Raw genomic sequence first — 18,411 nt, forward strand, 5'->3', positions numbered from 1 at the left:
GTCCATCTAGATACCTAGTTTTGTAGGGGCATTTGGCCACCATGAGAACAGGATGCTGCACAAAATGGGCTACTGGTCTGATCCGGCAGGCTCTTCTTATGTTCTTAGGACTGTCCAAAAGCATCTTTAAGAAATCATTAGCAAGCCTCATTCTGGGATCAGGGATGAGGCTTCATCTCTGCAAGGAGAGGCAGCAAAGAGTGAACATTTGCAACCAGGCAGCCGTCAATGACAAGGTTGCCCTTTGCCATCCACATGGGAAAAGCCAGCCTGCCACTCGGTGTGTGCATCAGCCACCAGCCACCCTCAATCCAGATGTCAAAGTGAGCCCACAACTCTCGTGTCAACCCCCCCCCCCAATTGCTGGAGATAGGCCAGTAAGGAGCCAGTGACTGCAGGGACCGGGAGGCATCTCACATCCTCTCCACATGGATCCATCAATGGAAAGGGCAGCCTTGCAAACTGAGCAAGGAAGTTGGTAGGGAAAAGTTTCTCTCCCTCTCTCTTAACACTAGACAGCCAACAAAACCGAATATTGAGAGATTCAAGGAAGTCCTCTTTTCAGAGTGAAACTCTGGAACTCACTTCCGCAGGAGGTCATCTAGCCCAGCTCTCTGCAAAGAAGCTTAAAAACCCTTTCCTTAAAAACAGGGAACTTTAGCTGAGATTCCTGTATCGCAGGGGGTTGGACTAGATGACATTGGGCTCCCTTCCAACTCTAGAATTGATTCAATGTAAGGTCTGCCAGGATGAAACAGTTGCCTGCTGGTGGAATGTCAGTTAAGGGGGAATTAGTCTAGCTTCTCTAGGCAGGGAGTTCCAAAGTTGTCTGGAAGCAGCCATCACTGAGAAGGCCCTGTCCCACGCCCCCCCACCAAATAGGCCCAGGAGTGAGTCAGGATGGAGGGAAGGGCCTCCCTCATAGATCTCAGAGCCTAGGCAGGTTTATACATCAGAATACAACCCTCCAGGTAGCCTGTGACTGAGCCTAATACAATATAATTTATTGGGTGATATTTTATTCTTTTCGGAAAGCGTTTTATTGAATTTTATCCACCTAACTCAAACAGCAAAACAGAACTTCATGGAACAAACATATAAAAGCTAAACCAAGATTTGCATGGGATGTTAAATTCACAAGTAGAAACGATAAAGCTGGTTCTCTGGATATTTGTGATAATATGCAGAGTGGAAAGTGATTAGTTGCAATTCCTGCCTTGTAGGGGGTTGGCTATATGACCCCTGGGATCCCTTCCAACACTACAGTTCTATGTTTCTAGGATTTAATAAAAGTACCATCATAAGAAATGAGAGGTGGAAGAACACAGATTAACATAAATTTGTAAATTCCGCCATCCTACTGATAAAAATTACACTTTCTATTCTCATGTTTATAATTTATATTTCTGTATATACTAAGCAAAGATGAATGAAACTCGAATCCACCCAATCACCCCCCAGTTTCAATAAATAAATAATTTGCAGAAGCTTGATCTGATAAACAATGGCGGTTAGACAACTTCATTTTGAAAAATTAGAGATATGATAGCACAACATCTTGAATTTATTTATTTTTAGTCAGAATATTATGCCAGAGGAAACCTGACTGGTAGTCTGGGATGCAGTGAAAGCCCACATTCATTAATTTTTTATTAACCCTCCCCCCATATGAATGGAAACAGTTTACCCAAAAGGAAAGAGATTTAATTCAAAACAATAATAGAAAAAGAAACAGTCCCCACTCAGCCATGAAACTCACTGGGTGACCTTGGGCCAGTCACCATCTCTTAGCCTAACCTACCTCACAGGGTTGTTGTGAGGATGAAATGGGGAAGAGGAGAATCAGGTACATCACCTTAAACTCACTAGAAGAAAGAGGTGGTATATAAATGTAATAAATAAATCACAAACAAAGACATGATCTGGAGGCAGTGGAACTATTAAATTCCATAATAATGATGTATCAATAACTTCAAACTGAAAAATTCAAAAAACACAATTGTTTGAACATAGTAACAAAGACCATCAAAATTGCATTCATTATCAACTAAAAGATAGACAAGCAAAAACCTTAATTCCATCTATACAACATAAAAACAAAAGGGCAACTCTCCAGCAGAAATAGCAAATTCTTTTCAACAATTCTATCAATATTTAGATACACCAGAAAACCCAACCAACTCAAGAACAGATTGATAAAGCCTTTCTAAACATTCTGATGCCTAAAGTTTCAGCTGAAGTTCTCACAAGTTTGGAATCAAAAGTCACTGAGGAAGAGGTACATAACATATTTTTTTCACTGCATACGGGCCAGACGGCTTGACCAGCAAATTTGATAAACCTTTCCCCAATAAAGTAACATCTTACTATACAACAACACATCTCTCTCATTAAAAAAACTCCAGGATTCATGATCAGAAATTATAATTAATTTTATTCCTAAACAAGATAAGGATCCTAAACTACCCCTAACGTATAGACCAATTTCTTCACTAAACTAAGATGCCAAAATGGTCTGCCATAATTGCTAAGTGTACATAAATATGTAAATCCAGATCAAACTAGTTTTATAAAAAATAGGAAATTACAATATAACAAAACAGAAGTATTGGTTGAATTAAGAAAGAAATGAAAGCAAAAAACACTTTTTTTTTGTTTTGGATGCAAAAAAGGCTTTGATAGGGTTGCATGGCCTATTCTAGCAAGAACAATAAGAACCCTTCAATAAATGATCTTAGTGCCAGATTCAAATAATGGATTGGCATCTTATATAAGGACCCATGAGTGAAAGTTTTCATTACCAATTGTTACTTGTTAAAGCCATTAAAATTACCAGTGTGGTGCATGTCAAGGGTGCTCATTATCTTTGTTATTGCTTGCAAAAGGTTTCTAGAACCATTAGTAAGTTTGATAAGAACCAACCAAAGACTTCATGGAATTAACTTTGGCTTGCAAGAATTCAAAATCTCACTGTATGCCAATGATGCAGCATTATCATTTACCAAACTAGAAACATCAATACGAAATACATGGACTTTCCAAACACCTTTGGAGAAGCATCCAGTTACATGATCAATACTATTAAACCAGTTGGCTTCTGAATAAGCTTGACAATTCAAGTGATAAATACCTTCTGCAAAGCCTTCAGATTTCAATAAAAAAGTCCAATAAGCTACTAAGGGGTTTGGTTGCACCCAGATTCACAAATAACCCATTGATCACAACTACAATAATATAAGCATGCAAACAGATGAAAATTGAAAAGGTGGCAGACACTACAACTCTCTTGGAGGGGCAAAATATCATCTCTCTCTATGAATTTTCTACCCAGGCTATTATTCCTATTATCTGCTCTACCACTGGAAACAGATATTTTCCAAGCATAAAGTCTCTCTCTCTCACTATGCTTAACTCTTTTCTCCTTCATATCATTTCCTTTTCTTCTTTTTCTTCCCCTCACTACTTTTATCGACAACAAACTTGTTTGATGTATGACCATCTCAGCTACAAAGTGTAATAATTTTTTATGAATATTTAAAAAGAAGAAATGTGAGAGCAAGTGGTGTGCGGCGCGCATGGTTTGCAAGATATACAGAAAGGTAAGCCCATAACTGAAACCATCAGAGGCACAAGGAGTACCAAGAGCCAAAATCTTTATATTACATCGAGAAAAATTCTCAGCCAATTACCAGTTGCTTACCCCAGATTTCTTGAAAGGCTTGCGGAAGAGACAAATGCCTTTTTTTTAAAAAAAAAAAAATGTAGTCAATAAAATCCCACCACACAGAGACAAAAAAGAGGTCGCTGTTATTTTCCCTTCTAAATAATGGGTAAATTTCCCATGTAATGGGTTAGTTTTCCATGTAATGCAGTTCAGTATTGGGGGCTTTAGCTGCTGCTCTGCACTCTTCGGACATCAGGGTCCCTGCGCTGCAGGGGGTTGAACTAGCTGACTATTGAGGTTTCTTCCAACTCCACAGTTTTATGATTCTATAAAGAGGCGTTAATTTCAGACAGGCCATATTAGAAGCAGCTAACAACGGTCGGAAACGACAAGTGAAGCATTCCAGACACCCCGAGAAATTAAATATTTGCAGTTTCAGAGGCCTTGGATTGATTCTCCCTCATTCCTATTTATCTCCTTAGAAGTGACGGTTCCTGAGAAATGGCCCAGCCAATGTCATTTTCACTGCCTTATCGCAGAGGGTGGTGCAAAGCTCCCTCTTTGCGGGGGTCCACGGAGGGCTCGCCCGCGCTGCCGATATAGAAAGAGATAGGCAGGTTTTGCACAGTGGGTGCCGCAAGATGGCCGCCTCATCGCACGCGCCCCCTATTATTTCCCACAAGGGGCATCTCAGTCCTGGCAAGAGCATAATGCTAGCAGCATGCTCCAAAAATGGCTCCGTATCTAAACAATCTTGAGGAACACACATCTGCAAGCTGTCAGTGTGACTTCTCTGCGCTTTCCGTTGACTATACATGGCCTTGCCAGGGAGGCGGGTGGCCTAGGAATCGCAGCAAAGGAATCCCTGACAGACAGACATCCAACCTTTGCTTAAACCCCCACCCTCCAGTGAATGAGAGTTCACTACTTTCCAAGGCATAGAACCATAGAATTGTAGAGTTGGAAGGGACCCCAAGGGCCATCTAGCATAATCCCTTGCAATGTAGGAATCCCAGCTAATGGATGGAAAGCCAGTTGGAATTCCTCACAAGAGCAATGGCTGGATATAGTTGGAAGCCCCCGCCCAGGTGGGAGATTCCTGCACCTTTCCTGCACATCTGGGGAAATCTAGCATGCAGTGAGCGCCAGGCACAAGACAGGCGCTTGAATCTCACCTAGGGGGTTAAATAAATAAATAAATAAATTTTTATTTATGCCCCGCCCTTCCCGGTTTAAAAACAGGCTCAGGGCGGCTAACAGCAAATATAAAACATTGATTAAAATGTGACTTAAAAACGGCACAAAGCAGCATCAATATCAATAAAATTCAAAAAATTCAGGGTTCCTCAACAGAACGCACTTCCGTCATATTTATTTGGGGCTGTTGAATTGTTGCCAAGGCAGAGGCAGATCCTGCCCCCCCCCCCCGCCCTGTGGTGCGTGGTGTGTTTATTTATAAACCTGTTTAATTTCCTTCCTTTTCTTTCCAAGAATGCTCAAGGTGACCTTTGAGATAATAAGACCAAATTCAGCCAGGAGAATGAGAGGCGAATGCCAAATGTCAAAACCACAGCAGCAGAGAAATAGGAGGACGCCACATGCTTCCCCAAACCAGAACATTAGGGGAGCCTGAAGGATCGGCCAATGGCTCATCTAGGCCAGCACTTTGTTCTCACAGTGGCCAACCAGATGCCTGTGGGAAACCTGCAAGCGGGACCTGAGCATAACAGCACTCTCCCCCTCCTGCATTTCTCAGCAACAGGTATTCAGAAGCATTGCTGCTGCCAGCTGTGGAGGCAGAGCAGTGCCATCATCACCAGAAGCCACAGGTAGCCTCCTCCTCCTCCACGAATTTGCCCAATTCTCTTTTAAAGCCATCCAGGTCAGTGACCATCACTGCCTCCTGCGGGTGGTCATTCTGTCGTTCAGTTATGTGCAGCATAAAGAACTTTCCTAAATATGACCTGAAAACACCTCCAGGCTGGATTTCTGCTATGCGCTCTATGTGGGGCTTCCCTTGCACTTGGACCACGAGCTGCTGCCAATGCAGAATGCTGCAACACGATTGCTGATGAGAGCAATTGTCAGAATTATGATGCCTTTGCTGCTCAGAGATGTGCACTGTTTGCCAAGGTGTTACTATTAGTATATAAAGCCCTTAAGAACTTGGGACCAGTTTACCTGTGAGGTCACCTTGCCCCACAGGTGGCCACTCAACCACTCCAAATAGCAGAATTGGCACAACTACATGTGCCACAAAACACCCGCTCTACATTGGCAAGGAATCTATATTTTAGTGTGGGAGTGTCTACACTTTGGAACTCCCTGCCTCTTGGTATCAATCAGGCACCTCCGCTGTACTCTTCCCAGTGCCTGCTAAAAACATTCTTGTTTAGACAAGCCTGTCCAGATGCTTAGAAAGTGTGTTTTAAAACTTGTTCAGCATTTTAACTTTCTGTATATTTGGAAGTATTGTTGCATTTTTTTCTTGATTTTAAAAAATCTCTTTTGTAGATCGCTTTGAGGCTTTTTCCTACAATCAAACAGTGTATAAATTTTATGAAATAAGCAAGAATGAAACTAAAGGCATTCGCGCAATGGGGTCCTTCATAGCAGACGCCAATGAACCTAGGAAGAAGAGCAATTTGTGAATTTTTAGGTGAGGGGTACTCTTCATGCCCGCCGCATCGCCTTACCAGTTGGGACAGCTGAACCCGTACGTCACTGGTTTCCAATGGGGATTCGTTGGGTGGTGGAATCTTCCTGTCTGGGATGGACTGGCTTCCCCTGTGTTTCTTGGATCTGACTGGCAGCGACATGAATTCTTTCCCAGGGATCTCCACGTCTCCGTTCTGGTCCTGAGGAGAAGTGACGAAGAGGTCATTGCTGTAGATGGCGACACCTTAAGGCAAGGCAGGGGGCATTTCCCTTTTGTTGGAGGCCAAACTCCCTCAGGGGTGATCTTCTGGGAGCCACATTACAGAGGCGACAGGGGCTGTTCCTTCTCCCTCCCTCACCCCCCCCATGCCCCGCCACTCTAGAGAGCAATGCCATTCCAGAAAGGAAGGAGATGCAGGCTGAATGTTGCCTGTCATTACTGATTTATAATGGTTTCTAAGCTGTTTACAGATATAAAATCCGTCCGTAAGTAAAACATGCGGTAAAAGAATTCCATCAAAGAACTGAAAACATTCAGAATTAAAATGTAGAATAAAACAAGCCACTTAAAAAGCATAAAAATTAAAAACTTGTTTTTTTAAAAAAATGATTAACACCCATCAATCAGGAAGTTCAAGTACAGGGGGATGCTGGCCTAAACAGGCATGTCTTCAAGATCCCTTTTCCTCCTCTTCTCCTCCACCAACTGATGCCTCCCTTTACCTTTTCCGATGGGAATCTCAGGAGCTCAAGGCTGCTCATGCGGTTCCTCTGGATCCTCTTGGGCCTTGCCCCTGAAAAAGCAACAGGAGATGGGTGGGTGAGCTGGCCAACCGCCGTCTAGATTTGTCCTTCATGGCCAAAAACAAAAAACCACCCAGAAAAAAATTAATTACCAGCATAAGTCATTAATTGAGTTGCAGCAATATAAGGTCACCTGGGCAGGTGTCATGGATGATGCAGTTCTCCAAATGTATAGAATCACAGAATCGAATAATAGAATTGTAGAGCTGGAAGTGACACCAAAGGTCATCTAGTCCAACCCCCTGCAATGCAGGAATACATTTATTTGTTTACTTCATAATTTTTTTGTTAGTTTTGATTTTTGTTTGCCTGTTTAACTGCAAACTCTATTAAAAAATTCAAAATAATTCCCAGGCGGGAAGTGCTGTCTTCCAGGACAAATGCCTGTCCAGATGTTGCGTTTCCTGTACTGATTCCTGCACTGCAGGGGGCTGGACTAGATGCCCCTTGGGATCCTTTCCAACTCTGCAGTTCTATGATTCTGTGAATCTTGAATGCAGTCATCCACATGGCACCAGAGCAGACTTTGGAAATCTTTTACATGGCAGGATTTGCTTCAGTACAGAGCAGTGGTTCTCAAAGGATGTGACTCGCCACACTGATGTGGCAGGAGAGGATGGCAAGTGTGGAGGGGGAAATTCAAGGGCATTCAAAGAAACATTTAAACAGTATAGTATCTATCTATCTATCTATCTATCTATCTATATATATATTAGTTGCAGAATATGGATAGATGTCTTTTCAAAATGAGAGCAAGAGTACCAAGAAATACCAAGGGCAAATCCTAGATGTGATCCAGAATCACCTCTCTTCTACTGTTCTCCATAATATATTGTTGTGAGCAGGGATTTTCAACTCTGACAAATATGAAAGATCAGAACAGAGAAAGGCTTATTTGTGCTGATGAGGAGATGAGAGTCTGTCTGTCTCAAATCAGACCTAATATAAATGAGATTACCTGGCAATAGCAAGCTCACGCCTCTTATGCAGTTTGTAAGTGTACTTAAGGTACATATGGAAGAGGCTCACTTATAATTGCATTTGGGGAATGATTTACATTCTTATGTAGCCACATCGTTTTATACTTTCTGCATGTCCCATGATCATATTATAATGTATGTTATAAAAGTTATATGTTATAAATCAAACACTGCTAAGAATTGGTCCCCCCCCCCAACATGCTTCTGTTTGTTTTCCAATGTATTAATTATCAATAAAAAAATCAGTGTGAGCATTTTTTTATTCTGAAAGTATGGCCCAAGAAAAAAGTTTGAGAACTACTGATCTAGAGTATCATAAATTTTTATATATTACTTGATTGTAAAAAAACACACACCCTCAAAGCAATTTACAAGCAGAATCAAACAATGCATTAAAAAACCCACACCAATCAGTTAAAAACTACCATTAAAAAAAGCCTTTGTGGGGCACTTTTTGCACTATGACTCCCATAATCCCTGGCCATTGACTGTGGTGGGAGTTGTAGTCCCTTCATTTGATGTTTTTAAGCAGAGGTTGGCTGACTACCTGTCAGGGATTATTGAGCCTCGCAGAGACCGGATCCCTCACGCCTTTTCCCGAATACTTTGAGAGCATCTTGCACCAGTGACAAAGACATTTCTCAAAATAAGCGGGAGTTATAGCACCCCAGCCGCCCCAGAAATCCCAGCCGCCTCTGAGCTAAGCTGTAATTAAGTCCGACGGCATCTTGAATCAGCCAAAGAACTGTAATTAAAGCAACAAAACCGAGTCCTTCATGGAGAAAAACAAGTGGGCCTGTCAAAGGAAGCCCACAGCTTACATCTTTCGCTGACAAAAGAGCCGAGAGGATAAGGCCAGCCCTTGCATCTCCCTGCTTCTGTTGGAGGCCAGAGCCCTGGCAAGGTCACAGCCAAGGAGCCAAGTTTGGAGTTTGTACTGAAAAGCGAATCTCCCAAATTTGCACTCATCAATGCAAGAGGTGAATGGAAAAACAGCCCTCCTTCCAAATCTGCACTTGCCCCCAAATTTATTAATTTCAATTATTGCATTTATATCCCACCGTTCCACCTCTAATGAGCTCAGAGGGGTTCCTCCCTCCTCATTCAATCTCCATAACAACCCTGTGAGGTAGGCTAGGCTGACAGAGGTAGTGACTGGCCTCTCAAGGTCACACACAGCTGGGTATGGGTTTTCCTTCTTCTAGATGGACTACCTTCCCAGGTTGAAGAGCCTCAACCACCTATCACTGAGGTGTAGGCAACCTTTTCCTACATTCCCTACTGGGCCACTCCCTACAAACACGGTACAAAATTGGCAGTGAATGAGGCAAGGTCCAATATTTGGCAATGCCACCCCACTTACTCTCTTCCCCTTGACCAATAAGACAGCTGAAGAAGGGATATAATGCTTGAGAACTGATCATTCACAAGGAGTTTTGGGACTTAATCTTAGGGCTGCATGAAATTAGACAGAGGGCTGCAGGGTCCCTGTCCTGAATTGCAGGGGTTGGGCTAGATGACCCTCAGGGTACCCTCCAATTCTACAATTCTATAACCGGGAGTTCAAGTATATGCAGCATATTACCACATATTTGTACTCTGCCTTTTTCCTTGATAGGGACTCAAGCAGCTTATAGATAAAAACAAGAACAGCTAAAAACATAGGGGGAAAGCAACCGGCAACAAACAATTAAACACTGGTTGAATTAAAACCACACACACACACACACACACAGAGAGAGAGAGAGAGAGAGAGAGAGAGAGAACTCCTGTTAAAACCACACAAATAATTACAATAAAACAGCATGATATCAGCCCTTTCATTAAAAGCAGTCAGTTCCCCAAAGTCTGTTGGAAAAAGAAAGTTTTCACTTGCCAGTGGAAGGATAAGGACAACAGTGCAGGAATCATAACTAAAGCTGGGACAATTCAGAGAGCCTGGCTGTCAGGGGACAAACAGGGACTTGTTTAGCTCCAGCGTGTTCTCAGAGCAGCCCCAAGTAGAACAGAGTTCCCTGCTTGAAGGTGCAAAAAGTGGCATTTGCTGACCTGCGTCTCCTTGGAGGTGTGCAAACAAGGCGGAGAAAGGCACCACTTTAGTGCTGTGGTTGGGGCGCGTCTGTTGACTTTGAATGCATCAGAATACCAGCCAGCTCCCATGGCCATGCTGAGCACATGGAGACAGCTCTTTGATGTGTCGCGCTGGGGATGGCAGCTTGCAGTAAATGGGATACAGAATGGAATCCTCCATGGTTTTGTCTGGTCCAGAGTGGCAAGTGCAAAACAGAAGAAACAGATCCATGTTCACAGCAGGTGGAGGATGCCGTGGAGAGGAGGAGGCTGGCTAGAAGGTGCTTTGTGCCCAAGAAGGACATAAGAATGTAAGAAGAGCCCTGCAACAGCAGCTAGATCATGGCAAAGAGGGCCCATCTAGTCCATCATCCTGTTCTCACAGTGGCAAATCAGATGCCCAACTGGGAAGCCAGAATGCAGGATCTGAGCACAAGAGCCCTCCCCGCCCCCTGCCCCTGTGTGGTTTCCAGCAACTGGTGTTCAGAAACATCACTGTGCACAGCTGTGGAGGCAGAGCATAGACATTGTGATTACTAGTCCTCCATAACTCTCTCCTCCATGAAAGCCATCTCCTCTCGTTTTTTAAAGCCGTCCAAGTTGGTCATCATTCTCTCTTCCGGGAACAAGTTCCATAGTTTAACTCTGCATTGTGTGAAGGACTTTCTTTTGTCTGTCCTGATTCTTCCAACATTCAGCTTTGTTGGATACCTGTGAGTTCTGGTTTTATCATGGAATTGTAGAGTAGGAAGGGTCCTTGCGCGTCATCTACTCCAACCCTCTGCAATGTAGCAATCTTCACTTAAATCATTTATGACAGATGGCCATACAACCTCTGCTTAAAAACCTCCAAGGAAGAGGAGTTTACAACCTCCTGCGGGAGCCTGTTCCACTGTATAATAATAATGCTTATTAAATCCTATTTGCCATCCTGTATTAAAAGCTCAAATTTGTCTTGCTTGTTTCTCATATTCTGTGCAACAGCATAGAAACAACTGAAAGCACGAGTCATTCCCTCCAGCTGCTTTCTTCTTGTCATTTCCTGCCCTTTAGCAGGTTTCTGGAGCACCACCTCAGTTTCTTGTGCATAGATGAAGCTACTATCTCCAGTACCAGGTGTTCCCCAGTGGTCTGTAATATTGTCAAAAATTAGTTTAAATCTCTCCTGATCAGGTTGACAAGACTCTTAGCAAACACATTCTTGCTAACCCATCTCTTGTCAGAAGGCCTTCCTCAAGGAAGCAGAGACCATGGTCCAAGAAGCCAAACCCTTCCTGATGACACTACCTGTACAGCCAGTGGTTTACTTCCAGTATTTTCCTCTTTTCCTGGGCCATGATCTTCAACAGGAAGAAGTGATGAAAAGACAACCTGTGCCCCAAGGCTCTTCAGCTTCCTGCCCAGTCTCATAGTCCCTTGTTACATGGCTGTGTCTGGCAGTATTGTTTGGATCCACACGAAACAGAAGGAAGGGGCTGTGGTCTGTGGTCTTTATGAGAGAGTGAGGAAAACGTCTCTTATCCAAGATTAGGGATTTACCCCAGTTCTTGGGAGAATGACACCAGCAGCAACTGGCCACACATTTCCCAAGATAACTTTTCACCAAAGCCATGAAGGTCATAAATCAAAACAAGGGAGGCTTCGATTTTGAAGCCCTCGCACCCTGCAATCCCAAGCAAGATTTCAGAGCATGAAAGACAATAAAATTCTTAGCAGGAACATCTTCACATGGCATTCTTCAAGGTGGTACCTCCCCTCCAGATGTTGCTGACTACAACTCCCACCATCATTGCTAACCATTGCCCATGCTGACTGCTAGGAGCTTGGAGCCCAACATCGTTTAGAAGCCTGCCTCCATTCATAGAATCATAGAGTTGGAAGAGACCACAAGGGCCATTGAGTCCAACCCCCTGCCAAGCAGGAAACACCATCAGAGCACTCCTGACATATGGTTGTCAAGCCTCTGCTTAAAGACCTCCAATAGAAGGTCTTCCTCTCCTTTCTGTTTCAACGATGTGGCCAAAACGCCACCTGCTAATTTCACCTCTGCACAATGCCCCTTAAGTTTCGCCTCTCTAGGCCACCAAAATGCATTTGTAAGCCTCTTGTTATTTAGTGCAGTAGCACCTGCACTTTGGAAGTCTCTGCCTATGGATATCAAGCAGGTGCCTTTGCTGCACTCCTTTTGCTGAACTCCTTCTGCCAAAAACATTCCTGTTTAGAATGTGAATTTTAGCCTGTTTTAATATATTACCTTTTTGTCTGTTTTAAAGTATTGTTGTAAACCTTTATTTTCTCTCTCTCTTTTTTTGTAAACCACTTTGAAAAAAATAAACAAAATAAATAACTTTGCATTTTCTTTTCTGTTTTCCTTTTCAGGAACATTTTGTCCTCCTGATGAGGTCTGAACATGGGAGCCCATTCAAGGGCCTGATGAATGAGGTCACTGCTGTCACTGAGTGCTCCAGATCAAGAGCTCTGCTGGATTGATGCAGTTCCAAATCCACTTCCCACGCCAGAAATCATGCACTCAAGTTCACCCAAGCCCAGTCCTTAGCGCTGCTCCTATCAAAAGGAGAGGGAGGCCAAATTGGACTCTGCGGTGTTGGGAAGTGCTGTCAGCAGTTGTCATCTGGGATGAAAAAGAAACTAAAAAGCTCTAAAGGGCAGAGCTTGAATGACCTTTTAAATAAATACATGGCATGATTTTATTTCATAAATAAATATTGAGGCACCTGAAATCTTCTAAAATTCCCTCAAAGATGGTCTTGTCCTCCTTTGCAAATGTCAAATATGTTTTCTCTAATTGTCTGAGAGGTCGCAATGATCTTGGTACATATTATCATTTATGGCAGGAATGTCAGTTGGTGCAAGATGTTTGGAATTTAATTTTGACAGAAATGATAAATATTACTAAAGAAATTGCCCAAAATTAATGTGACTGAATATTTTTGATGATACCAATGTAGACATATATTGTCAAAATAATTTGTCTTGATGCATGATCTTGACAGCTTGAATAATAATGACAACAAGTGGAAAACAGCCCAAAATCTTACATTGAGCACTCAATACCCCTCACTCTGGAATACAGCTGTAACGGAGAAAATTATGCATAATCCTGTATCAATGAGGACTAGAACCTGCAGACACTTTTACTATGATTTGGCATTCTTTTATTCATATACATTTTCAAGTCAACCCTCATCGCAAGCCTGGCAAATCTAGAATTAGATTGATAATCAGATAATGGTCTTTACTTGCACTTTGTTATTTTCACCCATGTGCAACTGGTCTGTAGCGTTGGAAGGGATTCCAGGGGTCATCTAGCTGAACCCCCACAATGCAAATGTCTGGTTCCTTTCAGACCATATAGAACCCTTGTTCTCACAATGATGGAACTCACAGGTGGAGAATATAGTGGTACCTCAGGTTAAGTACTTACTTTGTTCCGGAAGTCTGTTCTTAACCTGAAACTGTTCTTAATCTGAAGCACCACTTTAGCTAATGGGGCCACCCGCTGCTGCACCCCCGGAGCATGATTTCTGTTCTCATCCTGAAGCAAAGTTCTTAACCCGGGGTACTATTTTTGGGTTAGCGGAGTCTGTAACCTGAAGCGTATGTAACCTGAAGTGTATGTAAGCCGAGGTACCACTACACACACACACACACACACACACACACACACAATATTTGTACGGGACATATTTGTATGAGTTAAAACTTTGTTTTCCCTCAGGAGAAGCTCTCCACATGAGTAATTCAACATGCACAAGGAGGCAGTGGCGTAGCGTGGGGGGTGCAGGGGGGGCCGGCCGCACCGGGCGCAACATCTGGGGGGGGGAGGTGCGCTCGCACTCGCAGCTCTCTGCCCCTACCTGGCTCACTCACTCTCTCTCACTGCAGTGCTGGCTGTGCGAATCCGATCCGAGCCACCGGGTCGCCGCCCACTGTGGAGGGGGGGGGTGCCAGGCATGCGGTGCAGTGCAGAGAGAGAGCGAGGGACTATCTGGGGGAGGGACAGTGCAGCGGGGGGGGGGGCGCAAATTACTTGCCTTGCCCCGGGTGCTGACAACCCACGCTACGCCACTGCAAGGAGGTCCCCAAACTAGGGAGCTTCTCCATGCAAAGTCAGTACTGTGCCTCTGAGCTACAGCCCTTCTCCTTAAAAATAAAGTTTATAATCCTTATAGTTTGGAGGAAAACAGGGAGCTGCCTTCTACCATGCGGGCATGGTGTAGTGGTTATGTGGCCACACTAGGACCTGGGAGAGATCAGGGTTCGAATTCCCCCTCTTGGCTAGGAAACTCGCCTTCAAGGCCAGTCACTGCCTCTCAGCCTCACCAACCTTGCAGAATCGTTGTGGGGCTTTAACGAGGAGTAGGACCTGGGAGATCAGGGTTCAAGGCCCTACTCAACCATGAAGCTCACTGGGTGTGACCTTGGAGGCCAGTCACTGCCTCTCAGCCTAACCTACCTCTCAAGGTTGTTGTGGGGATTGGATCAGGAGGGGGAGAACCACAAATGCTACCTTGAGCATCTTGGAGGAAAATAGGAGGGATATAAATGGAATAGATAAATAAATATATAATACTGAATCAGGCCATTGGTCCCTCCAGCTCAGTACACTGACCAGCAGGGTTTCAGAGTCAGCAGACAATTCTGACCCCTTGACCTGAAGATGCCAGGAATTGCACCAGGGACCCTCTGCAGTCAAAAGCTCTGCCCCTTCCCTTATTAATAAAGTGTCTCTCTTGTCTTCATGATTCTGAATCAGGCAGGGAGATAGGAACCTGCCTTTTGAAGAGACTCACCCTGCTCTTCGTAACCAGTTCCTGCCACGGGGGTCTCCAGATCCTCTCCGTTCTGCTTCAAGCCCAGGACTGCCCTCAGCTTTGCCACGTTCAAGCAGGCCGTGGCCTCCCCACCCTGATCTCCGACCTGCAAAGTATTATTAGCCATCATTAATTCATGGAACAAGCACACATCTTTGGAACTTCTGCCTCGTGATTTCAAGCGGGCATGTTTGCTGTGTTCTTTTCGGAAACTGCTGTAACATTCTTGTTTCAACAAGTTTGCCCAGATGCGAGTTTTAATTTGTTACTGTCTGGGTGTTGTTTTTTTTGGTGTTTATGTATGTGTGTGGGTATCTGTATATATATTCAATACTGTAATTATATCTAGACACAGAATGATAAAAATGTCTTCAGCAGTCCAGATATTGGTCATTTCTGAGCCAGTAACAGTCAGGCGCATGCAATACAGCAAAGGTAAAGGTAAAGGGACCCCTGACCATTAGGTCCAGTTGTGACTGACTCTGGGATTGCGGCGTTCATCTTGCTTTATTGGCCGAGGGAGCCGGCGTACAGCTTCCGGGGCATGTGGCCAGCATGGTTAAGCCGCTTTCTGGCTAACCAGAGCAGCACACAGAGATGCTGTTTACCTTCCCACCGGAGCAGTACCTATTTATCTACTTGCACTTCGTGCTTTCGAACTGCTAGGTTGGCAGGAGCAGGGACCGAGCAACGGGAGCTCATCCCGTTGTGGGGATTCGAACTGCCAACCTTCTGATCGGCAAGTCCTAGGCTCTGTGGTTTAACCCACAGTGCCACCCGCGTCCCTACAGCAAAGGTGGATGAATGCAATACATAAGATAGAATCATAGACTTGTAGAGGTGGAAGTGACCCCAAGAGTCATCTAGTCCACACCCCTACAATGCAGGAATCACAACAGAACAAATAACCAGTCTATTGATAGTTTTAACTTTTTGTATGCTGCAAATTATTGCTGTACATTTTTCTTAAAGTGTTAATTTTATTGCTCTATCTTTTTCTGGAAACCAGAGGGTGGTGTCCCCCCCCCCCATTTTCTTGCAATCAAGTGGTGTATAAATTTTAGGAAATAAATAATTAATAAATTAAGTGGCAGAAATGCCATTGGCTGAGAATTGCAAGTAGGGAGAATTCTGTTGAGCTCAAGTCCTCCCACTGAGGCACTGGCTTGGATATTAAAAGAGGAAGCTGGGCTCCCCCTTTGCCTAATCCAGCTCCAGGGCTCTTCTTATGCCCTCATGGAACTTCCAGGTCCAGAGGCAGTCTATCTAAAGCTCTGAAATGTACAAGACTCTGGATTGTCTTCCCCAATGTGGCAGCCAAACCTATTTGGTCTTCTTTGGAAACAGAGCCAGGAAGCAAATGTGTTAGCATACCCGACTTCAAGCCAGTTCTGCCATTATATGATCTAGGGAACTCTCCTCTTCCTCCTCCTCGCATCCAAGCCCTTACCCAGCTACCCACCTCCATGAAACCTCCCATTGTTCTCTTCCCATCTGTTGCTGAGTAATCTGTGCTACTCAGAGGACAGCAAAGTGTATTTATCTGGAACAGCTGAAGGGTTAATAATAGGGGATGTAACACTGATGAGAAGGTCCTCAGGCTTCGCTCTGCCCTGTCTTCCTTTCCCATCTCATAGAATTGTAGAACTGACAGGGACACCCACGTGTCATCTAGCCCAACCCCCTGCAGAGCAGGAACCATGTAAAATCAGGACACCCCTCAACTGTCATGATAAGATCCTGAATCCAGCCATTGGTCTATCTAGCACAGTGACTAGCTCCTCCCTGACTAGCAGCTGTGGCTCCTTAAGAGCTTCAGGCAGATTTATTACCATTCCCTAAAACTAAGGAATATTCTCATCCTCATAGTTCTGAATAAAGGGCTGAACTGTAATGGTACAGAGGAAGATAACAGGTTAGGACATTGGTCCACTGAATTCAGTATTGTTCACATTGACTGGCAGCTGAAGCTTCAGGCAGCAGACATTTCCCAGTCCAGCCTGGAAAAGCCAGAAGGGATTGGATCCAGGACCCTCTGCATGCAAAGCAGGTGCTCCGCTACTGAGCTAGGGCCCTTCTAAAAATAAAGGAAATCCCTAGTCCTCATGGTTCTGAATAAATAGGAAGCTGGGGCTTTCTGCATGCAAAGCAAGTGCTCTATACCACTGAGCTACAATGCCACCCTCTTTGGTTTCAAAATGGAGTTTGAAATGAATTTTTCCCTTTTGTAACCAAGCAACTGGGGACGCAACATTTTAAACGTTATACAGCTTATGTTTCCACACTTTTCTTTGCTGCAGGTTCTGTCATTTTAAATCTCTGCTGGGGTTCTCATACCAAAGAGTACTTCCCCCAAACTTGGGTCTTGGCATCCCAGATTTCCAACATGGTATGTCCACAGGGCCTCATCCTGAAAGGCCAGTTTCTAGCCACACCTGCTCTTTGGAGATGTTTTTCTTTACCCTCTTGCACTCCAAAAAAACCTCCACATTTGTGTCCAACTCAGACCCCAAAGAGGGACAAATCTCTGCCTGAACCCCTCTGAGCTGTAGCAGTCAACCCTGTGGTCAAGTAATCATAGAATTGTAGAGTTGGGAGGGAACCCCATTAGATGCCCAGCTGGGAAGCCCACATGCAGGATCTTAGCACAAGAGCCCTCCCTGCCCCCTGCCCCTGTATGGTTTCCAGCAATGTTCCAGAAACATTGCTGTGCACAGCTGTGGAGGCAGAGCATAGACACTGTAGCTACTAGCCCTCCATAACTCTCCGCTCCATGAATTTGTCCAATCCTCTTTCAAAGCCATTCAAGTTGGCTATTATCCCCTCTTGCAGGAGCGAGTAAAAAAGGTAAAGGTAAATGTACCCCTGCCCGTACGGGCCAGTCTTGACAGACTCTAGGGTTGTGCGCTCATCTCACTCAAGAGACCGGGGACCAGCGCTGTCCGGAGACACTTCCGGGTCACGTGGCCAGCGTGACATCGCTGCTCTGGCGAGCCAGAGCCGCACACGGAACGCCGTTTACCTTCCCGCTAGTAAGCGGTCCCTATTTATCTACTTGCACCCGAGAGTGCTTTCAAACTGCTAGGTTGGCAGGCGCTGGGACCGAACAATGGGAGCGCACCCCACCGCGGGGATTCGAACCGCCGACCTTTCGATCGGCAAGCCCTAGGCGCTGAGGCTTTTACCCACAGCGCCACCCGCATCCCGCTGCGGGAGCGAGTGCCATGGTTTAATTCTGCACTGGGGAACCCAACCTGTGTCGCTGTTCCAGGACAGTCCACTCTGCTCTTTTGAGAAATTCCTCATCTTGCCCAGTAGCTCCAAGAGTGGGTAGGTCAGCCTCAAGTTGCCGGACCTTCTCTTCCAGCTTGCACTTGCTGCAGGTGTAGTTTTGAACATT

At 44.6% G+C, this 18,411-nt stretch overlaps 1 protein-coding gene across 3 annotated transcripts in view; it reads right to left on the minus strand.

The window, feature by feature from the left end:
* GPSM1 (G protein signaling modulator 1) overlaps positions 1-18,411 on the minus strand; it is a 54,740-nt gene that overhangs the window by 18,650 nt on the left and 17,679 nt on the right. For 2 of the 3 annotated variants that reach the window (XR_014507208.1, XM_083423679.1), the window contains exons 9-11: positions 14,991-15,117; positions 7,046-7,116; positions 6,361-6,522 (exon numbers count right to left, since the gene is read on the minus strand). Coding sequence is in view for 2 of the 3 variants with exons in the window: in XM_083423679.1 (XP_083279805.1) it covers positions 6,361-6,522; positions 7,046-7,116; positions 14,991-15,117 (360 nt within the window). In the remaining variant the exon portion in view is untranslated. Of the gene's footprint in view, positions 1-6,360; positions 6,523-7,045; positions 7,117-9,982; positions 10,119-14,990; positions 15,118-18,411 lie in introns of those variants that run through there. The other variant, XM_083423680.1, reaches the window with a different exon arrangement.

The sequence above is a fragment of the Podarcis tiliguerta genome (assembly GCF_965153285.1).
Source record: "Podarcis tiliguerta genome assembly, chromosome: Z".
Classification (NCBI taxonomy): Eukaryota; Metazoa; Chordata; class Lepidosauria; order Squamata; family Lacertidae; genus Podarcis; species Podarcis tiliguerta.